The 16,866-nt window shown below is 43.3% G+C and overlaps 1 protein-coding gene across 1 annotated transcript; it reads left to right on the top strand.

The window, feature by feature from the left end:
- The first annotated feature begins 327 nt into the window (after nucleotides 1–327).
- LOC125481433 (2-hydroxyacyl-CoA lyase 1-like) lies at nucleotides 328–10,395 on the top strand. The gene is made up of 5 exons (XM_048592973.1): nucleotides 328–482; nucleotides 3,043–3,147; nucleotides 3,246–3,286; nucleotides 3,404–3,484; nucleotides 9,916–10,395. The coding sequence occupies exons 1-5, from the start codon at nucleotides 399–401 to the stop codon at nucleotides 10,031–10,033; spliced, it is 429 nt and encodes a 142-aa protein (XP_048448930.1). The 5' UTR covers nucleotides 328–398; the 3' UTR covers nucleotides 10,034–10,395.
- Nucleotides 10,396–16,866: the final 6,471 nt, after the last annotated feature.

Here is a 16,866-nt window from a genome sequence, read left to right as displayed (position 1 = left end):
TTAAGGACTGGCCTGGAATTGTACATTCTTGCTGATCCGCTTTTTTTAAAATCATGTTTTTGTGTTTGCTTCAGACACCGAGTTGCGCCAAATCCACTGGAAAAGCCCAGGTAGAAACATTGAGCTCTCACGGGACCTGTATTGATTTGTAATCTTGCACACAAAAGCAAAACTACTGCATTGGGCTGAATTTCAAAACTTTTCAAATTACTCTAAAGTTCAAAACTCCCCGCAAAACGAAAAGAACGGAACTTGCCAACAGGCTGTACATCCATACTGCAGTGACTCCTCTTCCGGAGCGATTTGCTTCCTCCTTTGCTAGGGTTGGTGCTGCTGTTTGTCACTCACCAAACTGCATCAATCCGAAGCTGCCAATTGCTCCCTCACACCGAGTGGAAATGGCAGCTCCAGAGGGAGATGGTGGGCTACAGCCAGAGGAACTCAGCGGAGCTCAAGTCATAGCAGAGGCACTGAGAAGGCAGGTGAGGAGCATTCACCCCAAGTGCTGTCAATCCACTGCAATAAGTGAAACTTTATCGAAATGAGTGGGCTGCACCAAAATAGGCCACTGTGTAACTAACATATTCAATTTCATTGATATCAACAACATCCTCGCCTTGAGCAGGAAGTCACAACGCACTAGTTACAACGTGAACTTAAACCTCCCCTTACGCCTGAATTTATCATTTCCTGATGACTCAACGCATTTGTTTAGTGTTTGGAATAAAGCAAAAAGTCCTGGAAACACTAATTAGGTCTGGAAGCGGTGAGAGACTAAAACAAAATTAACCTTTCAGGTCTGTGAGTTATCACCAGATCAGTTCTGAAAAATGGTGAAAGATTTACTGTGTTTCTCATGGATGTAGTCTGACCTGATGAGCATTTATCATTTTAGATCTCCAGCACCCCCAATATTTTGCTTTTATGTTTAGTTTTTGGGTTGTTCAATGCTGTTCCATGTTCTGAGAGGGTTTGCTACTCTCTATCCCACTCAATCCTTCTTTTGCTGTTCGGTGCCCTCAATTCGATTAGAGTTTACACCTCCAAGCCCACCAGGGGGCAGGGGTCACTCAATCCAGCAGGAGGTCTTCCTGCTGTCTCCCCTCTGCTGCTGACCTGACCAAGGTTTGATAGATTCAAGGGAGGTGTTGCGCAGACAGTGTATGAAGTCCCATGTGGCCAATTTAGGGCCGGAAGGACCTTATCCTACCCCTCTCAGTATTTCACCCACATCGGGGGCAGGCAAATAACATTTGTGCCATACAAATGCCAGGCAATGGCCATCTCCATTAAGTCTAACCACAGCCTTGACATTCAATCATATTACCATCACACAATCCTGCACTATCAACATCCTGGGGATTACCATTGACCAGAAACTGAACTGGACTTGCCATTTAAATACTGTGGCTACAAGATCAGATCAGAGGCTAGGAATAATGCGGTGTGTTTCTCACCTCCTGGCTCCTCAAAGCCTGTCCACCACCTACAAGGCACAAGTCAGGAGTGTGATGGAATGCTCCCCACTTGCCTGGATGAGTGCAGCACCAACAACACTCAGGAAGCTTGACACCATCCAGGACAAAGCAGCCCGATTGAGTGGCGCTACATTCACAGACATTCAGTCATTCCGAAAATCAATGCTCAGTAGCAGCAGTGTGCATTATCTACAAGGTGTACTACGCAAGTTTACAAACGATCCTCAGACAGCACCTTCCAAATCCATGACCACTTCCATCTACAAGGACAGGGGCAGCAGACACACGGGAACACCACCAACTGAAAGTTTCCCTCTAAGCAACTCAGCTTCCTGGAATTCCCTCTCTGATGTGGATCTACCCAAAGCAGGCGGACTGCAGCGGTTCAAGAAAGCAGCTCACCACCACCTTCTCAAGAGTGACTAGGGATGGGCAATAAATGCTGGCCAGCCAGCGATGCCAATCTCCTACGAGTGAATAAAAAGAGCTGCCATGTGGGAAACCCTCAAGCTTTAGCTTCAGACACTGCTCTTAGGTCAAGGCTTCTTTTCATGAGAACAGAAAATTTCAAGATGGAACCTCTCCAGAGTTATGAGTTTTTAATGAAGTCATTTTGGGAAAACAATATCCATTGGTTTGGTGAGTTAGTATCCAGAGGATATAAATTGAAGAACACTACCAAAAATACAAAAGGAAAGATTTGGGGTAGATCTGTTATGACATGGAAAGATCAGAAAGCTTAATCTACATCAGAAATTTTAAAAGGAATTTGGATAAAGAAAACAACTACAACATTTTGTGCATGTGGGGAAAGGGCAGGGAATGAGAACAAATGGATAGCCTTGTATATTTTAACTGGTGTTTAGTATTGGGCAGCATGGTGGCTCAGTGGTTAGCACTGCTGTCTCAGTGCCAGGAGCCTGGGTTTGATTCCAGGCTTGGGTCACTGTCTATGTGGATTTTGCACATTCACCCCGTGTCTGCGTGGGTTTCCTCCGGGTGCTCCGGTTTCCTCCCACAGGCCAAAGATGTACAGGTTAGGTGGATTAGCCATGGTAAATATGGGATAGGGTGAGGGAGCTGGGTCAGTGTGGGATGCTCTTTGGAGGGTCAGCGCAGACTTAATGGGCCTAGTGGCCTCTTCCCACACTGCTGGGATTCTTTGACTCCATGGCTGCCGTATTGTAGAATGGTTGATGAAAAGTGTTAGAACAATTTAAGAGAAAGCAATGCATTTGAGATACATAGTGAGCAATAGTGAGCTGCACTTCAGTTATTGTTTAAATAAAAATCTCCCAAACTCGATGACCTTTAGTACTGCTACTAAGAAAGACCACTCAGCCTTTAGAATGTGACCAAAGGTGTTACAAGGTTTCCACTCTGGAGTTATGAATTACGCAGATTCTCTGTATCTTGAATGTTTGCAACACATTCTTATAGAATATCAGAAAATCTTTTAAGATTATGCTTGTGATCTGAACAGATTATTTCTTGCTAACTTCACACTAAAAATGTCCACTAAACTTGTAGCAACCTGAAAGCCACCTTTGATAATTTTTTGCAGAATCTTCGGTATATGTTTGGGATTGTTGGTATTCCGGTGATAGAAATAGCCATGGCAGCCCAAGCTGCTGGGATTAAGTACGTTGGAATGAGAAATGAGCAATCTGTAAGTAATATTCTGTGTATTTTCTGTCTCTTCTTTGTACAGTGTACTCAAAAACTTTGATTAATACTTTACTGATCTCATGTTTGCTGTTTAAACAGGCTTGTTATGCAGCATCTGCAGTAGGATATTTAACTGGAAGGTTAGTCTCTGAAAATGTAGCTGCCTTTTAATTTCATGACTTTGCCACTAATATTAATTTAATTGTACTTTATCTATGTATCTGGAATTTAAACATGACTGTTTTTCTTCTTTTAAGGCCAGGCATTTGCCTTACAGTCTCTGGCCCAGGTCTTTTACATGCAGTGGGAGGAATGGCAAATGCAAACATGAACTGCTGGTAAGTCCTGTGAACGATTACAGTTTGTGTTTTATTCAGATTTGCTTTGCCAAAGATGCAGGAATAAACATTACAATTCTGGGAAGTCAACTTGCAAATATTTATTTAAACTGATAACTATTGTGGCCATTTCGGAGACTTGGCTAACACAGGGGCGGGAATGGTTGTTGGACGGTCTGGGGTTTAGATGTTTCAAAAGAAGTAGGGAGGGAGATAAAAGAAGTGGGGGAGTGGCACAGCTAATCAGGGATGGTATCACATCTGCAGAAAGGGAGGTTGTTGAGGGGGGTTTCTCCACCGAGTCAGTATGGGTGGAAATCAGAAACAGGAAAGGAGCAGTCACTTTATTGGGAGTTTTCTATAGACACCCCAATAGCAACAGGGACACTGAGGAACAGATTGGGAGGCAGATTTTGGAAAGGTGCAGAAGTAATAGGGTTGTTGTCATGGGTGACTTCAACTTCCGTAATATAGACTAACTTCCTAAGTGCAAATAGTTTGGATGGAGCAGATTTTGTCAGGTGTATGCAGGAAGGATTTCTGACTCAACATGTAGATAGGCCAACTAGAGGGGAGGCCATATTGGATTTGGTGCTTGGCAATGAACCAGGCCAGGTATCAGATCTGTCAGTGCGAGAGCACTTCGGTGATAGTGATCACAACGCCCTGACCTTTACTATAGTCATGGAGAGGGATAGGAGCAGATGGTATGGGAAAGTATTTAATTGGGGGAGGGGTATTAAGGAAGACCCCAAGGCATTCTATACTTACAGAACTGCGGAGCATAAATTGGGAACAGATGTTCTCAGGGAAATGCACAACAGAAATGTGGAGGTTGTTTAGGGAGCACTTGCTATGAGTACTGGATTGGTATGTCCCACTGAGGCAACGAAGGGATGGTAAGGTGAAGGAACGTTGGATGACAAGACATATGGAACATTCCTTCAAGAGGAAGAAGGAAGCTTACTTAAGGTTGAGGAAGCAAGGATCGGACAGGACTCTAGAGGGTTACAAGGTAGCCAGGAAGGAACTGAAGAATGGACTTAGGAGAGCTAGAAGGGGATATGAAAAAGCCTTGGTGGGTAGGATTAAGGAAGACCCCAAGGCATTCTATACTTATGTGAGGAACAAGAGAATGGCTAGAGTGAGGGTAGGGCCGATCAGGGATAGTGGAGGGAACTTGTGCGTGGAGTCGGAGGACGTAGGGGAGGTCCTGAATGAATACTTTGCTTCAGCATTCACCAGTGAGAAGGACCTTGGCGTTTGTGAGGACAGCATGAAACAGGCTGATATGCTCGAACAGGTTGATGTTAGGAAGGAGGATGTGCTAGAAATTTTGAAAAAAAATGAGGATAGATAAGTGCCCTGGGCCAGACGGGATATACCCAAGGTTCCTATGGGAAGCAAGGGAAGAGATTGCTGCACCTTTGGCGATGATCTTTGTGTCCTCACTGTCCACTGGAGTAGTACCAGAAGATTTGGAGGGTGGCAAATGTTATTCCCTTGCTCAGGAAAGGGAATAGGAATAATCCTGGAAATTACAGGCCAGTCAGTTTTACTTCTGTGGTGGGCAAATTATTGGAGAGGATTCTGAGGGATAGTATTTATGATTATTTGGAAAAGCACAGAAATAGTCGGCATGGCTTTGTGAGGGGCAGGTCATGCCTCACAAGCTTTATTGAATTCTTTGTGGATGTGACAAAACACATTGATGAAGGTCAAGCGGTGGATGTGGTGTATATGGATTTTAGCAAGGCATTTGATAAGGTTCCCCATGGTGGGCTCATTCAGAAAGTAAGGACGCATGGGATTCAGGGAAATTTGGCTGTCTGGATACAGAATTGGCTGTCCAATAGAAGACAGAGGGTAGTAGTAGATGGAAAGTATTCAGTCTGGAGCTCGGTGACCAGTGGTGTTCCACAGGGATCTGTTCTGGGACCTTTTCTCTTTGTGATCTTTATAAATGACTTGGATGAGGAAGTGGAAGGGTGGGTTAGTAAGTGTGCCGATGACATGAAGGTTGGTGGAGTTCTGGATGACATGGAGAGCTGTTGTAGGTTGCAACGGGACATTGACAGGATGCAGAGCTGGGCAAAGAAGTGGTAGATGGAATTCAACCCAGAAAAGTGTGAAGTGATTCATTTTGGAAGGTCGAATTTGAATGCAGAATACAGGGTTAATGGCAGGATTCTTGGCAGTGTGGAGGAACAGAGGGATCTTGGAGTGCACATCAAAGTTGCAACCCAAGTTGATAGGATTGTTAGGAAGGCATATGGTATGTTGGCTTTCATTGGCAGGGGAATTGAGTTTAAGAGCCGCGAGGTTATGCTGCAGCTCTATAAAACCCTGGTTAGACCACACTTGGAATATTGTGTTCAGTTCTGGTCACCTCATTATAGGAAGGATGTGGAAGCTTTAGAGAGGGTGCAGAGGAGATTTACCAGGATGCTGCCTGGACTGGAGGGCAGGTCTTATGAGGAAAGGTTGAGGGAGTTAGGGCTTTTCTCATTGGAGCGAAGAAGGATGAGAGGTGACTTGATAGAGGTGTACAAGATGATGAGAGGTATAGATAGAGTGGATAGTCAGAGACTTTTTCCCAGGGCAGAAATGACTATTACGAGGGGGCATAATTTTAAGGTGATTGGAGGAAGGTATAGGGGAGATGTCAGAGGTAGGTTCTTTACACAGAGAGTGGTAGGCATGTGGAATGCACTGCCGGCAGTGGTAGTGGAGTCAGATACTTTAGGGACATTTAAGCGACTCTTGGATAGGCACATGGAGAATAGTAAAATGTAGCGTATGCAGGGTAATTTGATTTTAGTAGGATAATAGTTCGGCACAACATCATGGGTTGAAGGGCCTGTACTATGCTGTACTGTTCTATGTTCTGTACATTTAAAGGCATAGTATAAAACATCAGTTGTCATTAGGCATTGTCCAGGATAGTTATACATGGACCACTAGTGACCCTGGGGCCTGCATTGTCTCTGTGATTCATTTCCATCTGGACAGTGCATTATCAATTGAGCAGTTTTGGGAAGGATGCATGGTATGATAACCCCTACAAGGCCCATGGCAAAAAATAAAGCAGACCGAAGGAGACCTCTCATGGCACAGCAGTAGTGTCTCAATCTCTGGACCAGGAGGCCTAGGTTCAAGTCCCACCTACTCCAGAGGTGTATCATAACATCTCTGTACAGGTTGATGGGAAAAATCATAAAGCAGATCCAGGTTGGTTCTTGTGGCACAGTAGTACGACCTTACCTTTGAGACAGGAGGCCCAAGTTCAGGTCCCATCTGTTCCAGAGTTGTGTTGTAACACCTCTGAACGGGTTAGTTAGGAAAAAAATACATAGACCCAGAGAGAACTGTCGATCCAGGGCTGGTACTAACCAGAAGAAGTGGCTCTATTTTGGTGTTCAACAATGAAAAATGTTTCTTTCTCGCCAGGTTTCCTGCGTTATTACAGGTGGAAAACTTAAACATTCTTATTCTAATCAAAATTTATTTTTGTATAAAAGCTCCTCCACAGATATTGCAATGGAAATCTTCTGTTTTGGTGGTTAGTATTGTAGGGTCAGCCAGGTGGACCTCATAGAATATGAGTTCCCTGATTGGGGCTGTTAACCTGGTCCAATCAGAGACCGTGGAATAACAGGAGTTTATATCTGTCAGAGGATCTGTTCACTCTGAGAGCTGGTTCTGAGCAAGCTGGACCAGTGTCAGGGACTCACCTTACATAAATAAAGGGTGACTTGGTGACAGGATACCGGCATCTGTGGGGTTATTTCAGGTATCCCCAGGAAGAGGTGTGCATCTCATCTTCAAGAACATATGTTTTCCAAAGGGATGGGGAGAGTGAACAAATGTGAGAAGAAAGGGTTGTTGGTAATGTGCAGGAGACCAATGAAGACCATTTATAAATAAGACCATAAGAAATAGGAGAAGGCTATAAGGCCCTTGGAGCCTGGTCCATGATTCAATAGGATCATGGCTGATCTGACATCCCTTATATTCATTTTCCTGCCCTTTCCCCATAATGCTTGACTGCTGTACTGATCAAGAATCTTATCTATCTCAGCCTTATATATACACAAGGACTTTGCCCCACAACCCTCTGTGGCAAGGAGTTCCAAAGACTCAACCCTTTGAGAGAAGAAATCCATCCTTATCTCAGTCTTAAATTGGTACCTCTTTATTCTGAGACTATGCCTCTGGCCCTAGACTCTTCCATGAGGTGAGACATCCACTCAGCATTTACCCTGTCAATAAACCTTTCAGCACAGAAGGCAGTTGTTCAGTCCGTTCTGCCTGTGCTGACTCTGATAGATTTGACCAATACATGCAATACCCTGCTCTTTTGCCATCGACTTGCAACTTTTGATCACTGCAAGTTTTTTTTATGCAAATCCAATTTTCAAAGTTTGGAATGACAACAACTTATGTCATTAAACACCTTAAACTCAATTAATATATCGCAAAGCATTTTACAGAAGTGCTGTAATACAAAGTAGGATACCAAATCAGATAAAGCGATATGAGGTAAAAGATCCAAAATCTGATCACAGATGTAGTTATAGGAGCATTTGTATGTGCATTTCTGGGCAGGAGTTGGCCATTCAGTTCCTCAAGCTTGCTCCGCATTTCAGTTGATCTGGTTATGACCATATCTCCACTTTCCCGTCTAGCCTGGTAACTTTTGACTCTGTTTTTCATAGAGAAACAAACTATCTTTGCCTTTAAAAAAAGTTCAAGGACTCTGCCACCACTGGTGTCTGGGGAAATGAGTTCCAGTAGCTCATGATCCTGAGAATAAAGAATTCTTGTCTGAATCCGAAATGAGAGATCCCTCATTTGTAAAATGTGTCCCTCTAGTTTTAGTCTCTCGCACAAAGGAAAACATCTTTTCAGCATTCAGCCTGTCAAACCCTCTCAGGGCCTGAAGGCTCAGATTTTCCACTGCCCAGACGATGGTTATTCCAGTGAAGATGGGAGTAGCTCATTGAAGGAATTGCCAGGGAAATTGAATTTGACACTGTGCATTTCTTCTACACCTGGAAACCTCTGAAAGTCTCCATTTGGAATTGTTAAATATTTACTCAGGTAAAGTTAAACCATTAAATACTTTGTCTAACTCCTGAGAAGCTATTAAACAGAAATCAAAGTTATGTCACACTACCTCCCACCGACAAATCCTGAAGAGCATTTACATCCCCCACAGATGATGCCCCAACCCTTAGCGCACTCTGGGACCTGGCTGCCCACTTGCTCTATTCTCCCCACTCTCCCCTTCCCTTGCCCACACCCCACACTCCCCCTTCCTCGCTGCTCGACACAGTCTCCCCTTCCCCTGCTTTGCAGCTGAACACCCTCGCCTCAGTTGCCCCCGCCCCCAGCCTACCATTTCACTGGACCAGATACCGTGTGACTGCCCTTTGCCACTAAACCCCTCTGAAATCAGGTCTACCTCTCCGTTTCCTGTCTCCAGTGGCGAACTCTGGCCCCAGGGTTTGCTGTCAGTTTCAGTGACAAATGAGGATAAGCAGTAACAGCTTTGCTGACATCGTCATTGTAAAATAGAATCTATCACTGTAACTGAAACAAATAAATATGACTGAGTTCAATAAACTTGCTTTTAAAAGAGACCTGCACCAGCGATCTAGTGAAATATGAGTCTCTTTTAGATATTTATTTTAAAGTAAGTTAAGTAGTATACCATGATTTTATTTTAGATTTGGCTGCTAACTTTTATCTGCCTTAAATCTCATTGAATAATTTAAATTGTGTAGCTAGGTCTGCTGTGCCTCCCAAATCATTGCATCATTTTAAAGTTGATTATTTTCACCGGGTTAAATTTTTCGCAGTGTAAGTCAATCGCCAAATTGCTAATGGAACATCGGTTCATGATTTTGGCATTTACCTTTCATTGGCAGTAATGTCTGTACCTGAAAACTCATTGCTTTTTGTTTTTTCCCATTGCTGAAAGACCTACCTGATATTTCTTGCAATTTTTACAGAGTACGCAATACTGCAGTTCAATTAACATTGTAGATAGATGAAATTCACCATTGTAATTGAAGGTGCATATTTTGTGAGCCACTAAAAAGAATAGATTTTAGCTGAGTGATTAATTGGAAGGGGTATATTCTCACATCAGTGCAGCATAGCTCAATAATTTAACTTAAGAGCACTTGTTCTCATTACCAGCTGCATAATTGTTGAATCAGGCTTCATCTACAATTAAGTTTTGTATAATTATGCATTTTAATTTGAAGAAATTGCATGTGAAGTTGAGATGATTGATGTATTGATGCCGAGTGCTGTAAGGTCGCTAAACATCAAACTTTGAGAAGATTAAAAATTTCAAAGAATGCAATTCGCCAGGCTTATATGAAAAACCATTGAATTAAAAACTATGCTATTTCTTTCAGGCCTGTAGTTGTCCTTGCAGGATCCTCTGACCGAAATCAGGAAACAATGGGTGCATTTCAGGAATTTCCACAGGTTTGTTGGACTCAAAACTCATCTGTTTGGATGGAGGCATTGTAGTGAATGAGTGAAAGCTTTATCTAGTTAACATTATTGCTATCACCTGGATTTCAGCCCACGTCTCAGGTTTATGATAGACTGCCAGATAGGTTAGTTTAAAATATTGACAATGGATCCAATATTATCCTAAATTCTGACACTTGCAAAACCTGCTGGATGCTTTATGATTGAAATTGTTAGCAACGCTACACAAAGAAAATAAGTGATTCAATCTAACAGTCATGGTATCATAATGCAAGTTTGACTGCCGAGTTTGGCTGTTGTTCATTGTAATTATTTTCTTCAAATAATCAATTACCAATCATCTAAACGTTGGCTCTGCTGTTTTTCGTCTATCTTAAATTAAAAGATTATGTAGGTGGCTCATTGTTTCTGAATATTTCATCCCTTTTAATGAAAACAGTGAAAGCACAAAGTGTGAGTCAGAGGGAATACCTTTAATTACAAAGCACATCAACTGGTAATCTTCTTAAATGCTCCAAATGTACTTATTGACCCCTTTTTCTTGAGAAATAACATCCATATGAGTGTTTATGGATGGCACATTCTAACAGAAACTGTGGTGTCATTGTGGGAATGGTAAATTGTGGCACACAGCCAATATACAGTAGCCATCTTATGGCGTATGTTAGGCCATGTTTCTAGGAGCAGGAGGGAGGAGAGGAACAGGTTGGAATTGGCTGTCCAAACAACCTGTTTGCTTCCAAATGTGAAGAGAGAGATAACGAAAGACAGTTCTTAAAATAAGTTCTTCTTTACCTGCCCCCAGAAAAAAAACACTTGGGGTGGAATCATGTAGGAGTCTCAGTGGTGTGGGCTACAACATGATTTGAATGAGAAGTCTGGCACTTCAATGTCAAACATCTCACAACCTCACACCATCTTTTAGGTATTTTTACTCAGCCTGTTCAGACCCACTTCTGGAGCAGGCAGGACTTGAACCCAGGCCTCCTGGCTCAAATGTAGAGACAGTAACACTGCACCACAAGAGCCCTTTGTGCCATCTTTAATGCTTTTGCTGAGTGGCGAGTTTTTCGCAATGCAGTAGGATGTTGCTAATTATGAGGGATTATTGCTTGTCAAACACCTTGTTAACACCCAACTCACCTCATTAATATTCAGCTTCCATCTTACCAAACCAAGCAAGCTTGATGCCAACAAATTTCAACATGGAAGTCAGAGCGGATTCTTGGTGACTTCAGCTTGTTGCATGCTCCTCTATGTTGGACACTAATGCTTTGCATCAATGAATTATGCCTTCCTTACTTCTGTGTTTTGTATCACATTCACTTTTTTCTAATCTAATGGAACTTTCCCTAACCCTAGGAAATTTTGGTAAAATATAGCAGGTAAAGGTAAAGTCACCATAGTCCCATTGGGCTGCTCTCTCGTTTGAGAGAAATGACTGGTGGTGAGTTTAGCCTGAGGTCACCACATTTTCATGGTTCTTCTGAGGGAATATAAACAGTTAGGGGCTATATTAAGAAACCAAGCCAAAAAGGTAATAATCTTCTGATTACTACCTGAGCAAGAAGCAAATTATCACAGGGTCAACAAGATTAAGGAGGTAAACGCATGTTTCAAAGATTGATGTGGGGGAAACAGGCTTGAATTCATAGGACATTGACCCCAGTACTCGGTTTTTATGCTGTCCCTGACTTTCCCTTGTCAGCCATGGTTGCCTCCTCATCCGTTTCTTATGTTTCTTCTTCCTTGGGATGAACTTCTGCTGTGCCTCCCGAATTACCCCTGGAAATCTTGCCAAAGCTGCTTGAATGTCATTCCTGCTAGGCTCCCCTTCCAATCAATTCTGGCCAGCTCCTCCCTCATGTCTTTGTAGTTACCTTTACCCAACTATAATACCGTTATATCTGATTTCAGCTTCTCCCTGTCAAACTGCAGGGTGAATTCTATCATATTAAGGGCACTGCCCCCTAGTGGCTCCTTCACCTTAAGCTCCCTAATCAAGTCTGCATCATTACACATCACCAAATCCAGAATTACCTCTTCCTACCATTAGCCTGTCCACTAAACCATCTCATACACATTCGACAGATTCCTTTTCTTGGGATTTGTGACTAACCAGACTTTCTTAGACCACCTGCATATTGAACCCCCCTGATTATTGTAAGAGTGCCTTTCTTAGATACCTTTTCTATCTCCTGAGGTGTGCTGCTGAGGTTGTATAAAGCTCTGGTCAGACTGCATTTGGAATATTGTGAGAATTTTTGGGCTCCGTATCTGAGGAAGGATGTGCTGGCATTGGAGGGGGTCCAGAGGAGGTTTACAAGAACGATCCCGGGGATGAAGGGCTTGTCATTTCAGGAACAGTTAATGATTCAGGTTCTGTGCTCAGTGGAGTTTAGAAGGATGAGGGGGAAGTCTCATTGAAACTTACACAATACTGAGAGGCCTGGAGAGAGTGGATGTGGAGAAGATGTTTCCACGAGTAGGGGAGACTAGGACCTGAAGTCACAGCTTCAGAGTGAAGGGACAACCCTTCAGAACTGAGATGAGGAGGAATTTCTTCAGCCAGAGGCTGGAGATTCTGTAAAATTCATTGCTACAGAAGGCTGTGGAGGGCAAGTCATTGAGTGTTTTTAAGGCAGAGATAGATAGGTTCTTGATAGGTAAAGGGATCAAGTGTTTCAGGGACAAGGCTGGAGAATACATGTGACTGCCTCCTGAAACACAGCATCCAGGTTACTCGAGCATCTGCACTCTGTACAAGACAAACGACAATACCTTCATATTACTTAGATACCTTAGATACTATACCAGAGCAATGTGTCCGAGAGCCAACCAAGGAGCAAGCTATCTTAAATCTGATAATTAGTAATGAGGCAGGTTTAATAAATGACCTCCAAGTAAAAGATTACCTAGGAAGTAGTGATCATAATATGATAAAACTTAATATTCAGTTTGAGTGTGAGAAACTTGGGTCAGAAACAACTGTGTTTAACTTAACTAAAGGGAACTGCAATCAAATGAGGATAAGGTTAGCTAACGTGAACTAGGTTGATAGATGAGCAGAAATGACAGAAAGCAAACAGTGGTAGACACTTAAGGAAATATTTCATTACTCTCAGTAAAAATTCATCCCAGCAAGGGTGAAAGATTCTAAGACAGGGATATACAAACCATGGCTAATCAAGGAAGTTAAGAAGAATAGTAAGTTGAAAGAAAAAGCATATAAGGAGGCAAAAATTACTGATAGCCCCGAAATCTGAGATAAATTCAGAATCCGGCAAAGGAGAATAAAAGGCTAATAAAGATATAAAAAATAAATGATGAGGACAAGCTAGTGAGAATATAAAAACTGACAATAAGAGCTTCTTTTAATATATAAAAAAGAAGAGAGGGGTCAAAGTGAACATAGGCCCCTTAGAAAGTGAATGGACGATGGGTATGGGGAACAATGGAATGGCAAAGGAGATGAACAGATAGTTTGCATCAGTCTTTACAGTAGAAGAACATCCCATTATTATTAAAGAATACAGAGGAGGAATTAAGTACCATCACTAGAGAAATTGTATTAGATAAACCGATGGGGCTAAAGGCAGATAGGACCCCTAGCCCTGATGGCTTGCATCCTGGGATCCTAAAAGAGGCAGCTACAGAGAGAGTGAATGTATCAGTTGTAATTTTCCAAAAATCCTTGGATTCTGGGGATGAGCCAGGGGATTGGAAACCTGCCAGTGTGACATCCTCGTTCAAAAAGGGAGGGTGTCAAAAAGCAGGTAACTATAGGCTGATTAGGCTAACAGTTATTGTTGGAAAAGTATTGGAATTAATTATTAAGGAAGTAATAGCAGAACATTTGGAAAATTATCGAATCAAGCAGAGTCAGCATGGTTTGAGGAAAGGGAAATCATGTGTGACCAATTTAATTGAGTTTTTTGAGGAAGTCTCAACCGGAGTGAGGTAGTGAGAGTAGTTTTGGTCCCCTTATTTAAGAAAATACGTTATTTCGTTGGAAGAAGCTCAGAGAAGGTTCACTAGGATGATCCCCAGTATGGAGGGATTGTCTTATGAACAAAGATTAAAGAAGTTGGGACTTTACTCACTAGAATTTAGAACAATGAGAAGTGATCTAATTGAAACATGTAAGATTCTTAAGACACTCAACAAGATAAATACTGAAAGGATGTTTCCCCTCATGGGAGAGTCTAGGAGCAGACAGCACAGTCTCAGAATAAAGTGGAACCAATTTAAGACTGAGATGAGGAGGAATTTCTTCTCTCAGAGGGTTGAGAGTCTTTTAAACGCCTTCCTACAAAGAGCTGTGTGGACAGAGTCCCTGTGTATATTTAAGGCTGCGATAGGTAGATTCTTGATCAGTCGGGGAATCAAGGGTGACAGGAAAACCGCAGGAAAGTGGATATGAAGAATGTTGGATTAGCTGTGATCTTACTGATTGATGTATCAGCCTCAAGGGGCCAAACAATCTATGCCAGTTCTTATTTTGTATGGTCTTCATGATGGCTTCAACAGGAATTGAATGCACGCTATTTGCATCAGTCTGCCATCCTGCTAACTGAGTTAATGAACTGTCCGAGTGCGAACTGTCCACTTCTTTTAAGATGAATCAAGGATGAATCTCTAGGATGAATTCCATCAGGGCCTAGGGACTTGTCAGCTTGCAGCTCCAACAATTTACTCAGTACAAACTTCCCTGGTGATGGTAAGTTTTTTGATTTCCTCCCTCCCTTTCGTTTCCATTTGGCAGCTATTTATTTCCTTGATAGTGACAACAGATGGGTAGGCGATGGCCTAGTGGTTTTATCGCTAGACTATTAACTCTGAGACGCAGATAATGTTCTGGGGATCCAGGATTGAATCCTGCCACGGGAAAAAGTGTCTCAAATTAAGAATCCACTGATGACTGTGAAATCATTGTTAATTGTTGGAAAAACCCATCTGGTTCACTAATGTCCTTCAGGGAAGGAAAATCTGCCACCCTCAGCTGGTCTGGCCTACATGTGACTCCAGACCCACAGCAATGTCGTTGACTCTCAGTTGCCCTCTGAAATGGTCTAACAAGCTATTCAGTTGTACCAATCACTACAAAGTGTCATAGAAATGAAACTGATGGATCACCTGGCACCTAGGCATCGGAAAAGCCAACGGCAGAAGCAGCCCTGTCGACCCTGCAAAGCCCTCCTCACTAACATCTGGGGCGTTAGTGCCAACATTGGGAGAGCTGTCTCATAGACCAGTCAAACAACAGCCTGACATAGACATACTCACAGAATCATACCTTACAAACAATATCCCAGACACCACCATCACCATCCCTGGATATGTCCTGTCCCACCGACAGGACAGACCCAGCAGAGGGGGCGGCACAGTGGTATACAGTCGGGAGGGAGTTCTTCTAGGAGTCCTCAACATTGACTTTGGACCCCATGAAGTCTCATGGCTTCAGGTTAAACATGGGCAAGGAAACCTACTGCTGATTACCACATACCGTCCTCCCTCAGCTGATGAATCGGTGCTCCTCCATGTTGAACAACACTTAGAGGAAGCACTGAGGATGGCAAGGGCACTAAATGGACTCTGGGTGGGGGATTTCAGTGTCCACCACCAAGAGTGGCTTGGCAGCAGTACTACTGATCGAGCTGGTCGGGTCCTAAAGGACATAGCTGCTAGACTGGGTCTGCAACAGGTGGTGAGGGAACCAACAAGAGGGAAAAACATACTTGACCTCATCCTTACCAATCTGCCAGCTGCAGTTGCATCTGTCCATGACAGTATCGGTAAGAGTGACCATCGCACAGTCCTTGTGGAGACGAAGTTCCACCTTCACATTTAAAATAACACCTATCATGTTGTATGGCACTATTACCATGTTAAATGGGATAGATTTGGAACAGATCTAGCAACTCAAGACTAGGCATCCATGAGGCGCTGTAGGCCATTAGCAGCAGCAGAACTGTACTCCAATACAATCTGTAACCGCATGGCCCGGCATATTCCCCACTCAACCATTACCATCAAGCCAGGGGATCAACCCTGCGTCAATGGAGAGTGCAGGAGGGCATGCCAGGAGCAGCACCAGGCATACCTGAAGATGAGGTGTCAACCTGGTGAAGCCACCAAACAGCGAAAGCAACAAGGGATAGACAGAGCTAAGCGATCCCACAACCAACGGATCAGATCTAAGCTCTGCAGTCCTGCCACATCCAGTCATGATCAGTGGTGAACAATTAAACAACTCACTGGAGGAGGAGGCTCCACAAATATTCCCATCCTCAATGATGGAAGAGCCCAGCACATCAGTGCAAAGGATAAGGCTGAAGCATTCGCAGCAATCTTCAGCCAGAAGTGCCGAGTGGATTATCCATCTCGGCCTCCTCCAGTGGTCCCCAGCGTCACAGATACCAGTCTTCAGCCAATTTGATTCACTCCATGTGATATCAAGAAATGGTTGGAGACACTGGATACTGCAAAGGCTATGGGCCCTGACAACATTCTGGCAATAGTACTGAAGTCTTGTGCTCCAGAACATGCCGCTCCCCTATCCAAGCTGTTCCAGTACAGTTACAACACTGGCATCTACTCGACAATGTGGAAAATTGCCCAAGTATGCCCTGTACACAAAAAGCAGGACAAACCCAACCTAACCAATTACCGCCCCATCAGTCTACTCTCAGTCATCAGTAAAGTGATGGAAGGTGTCAGCAACGGTGCTATCAAGCAGCACCTGCTCAGAAATAACCTGCTCAGTGATGCCCAGTTTGTGTTCCGCCAGGGCCACTCAGCTCCTGACCTCATTACAGCCTTGGTTCAAACATGGACAAAAGAGCTGACTTCCAGAGGTAAGGTGAGAG

Source organism: Rhincodon typus, unplaced genomic scaffold (genome assembly GCF_021869965.1).
Source record: "Rhincodon typus isolate 14 unplaced genomic scaffold, sRhiTyp1.1 hic_rhity00002132, whole genome shotgun sequence".
Taxonomy (NCBI): domain Eukaryota; kingdom Metazoa; phylum Chordata; class Chondrichthyes; order Orectolobiformes; family Rhincodontidae; genus Rhincodon; species Rhincodon typus.
Note: the sequence above shows the minus strand (reverse complement) of the source record. Positions and strands in the feature narration are given on the sequence as shown.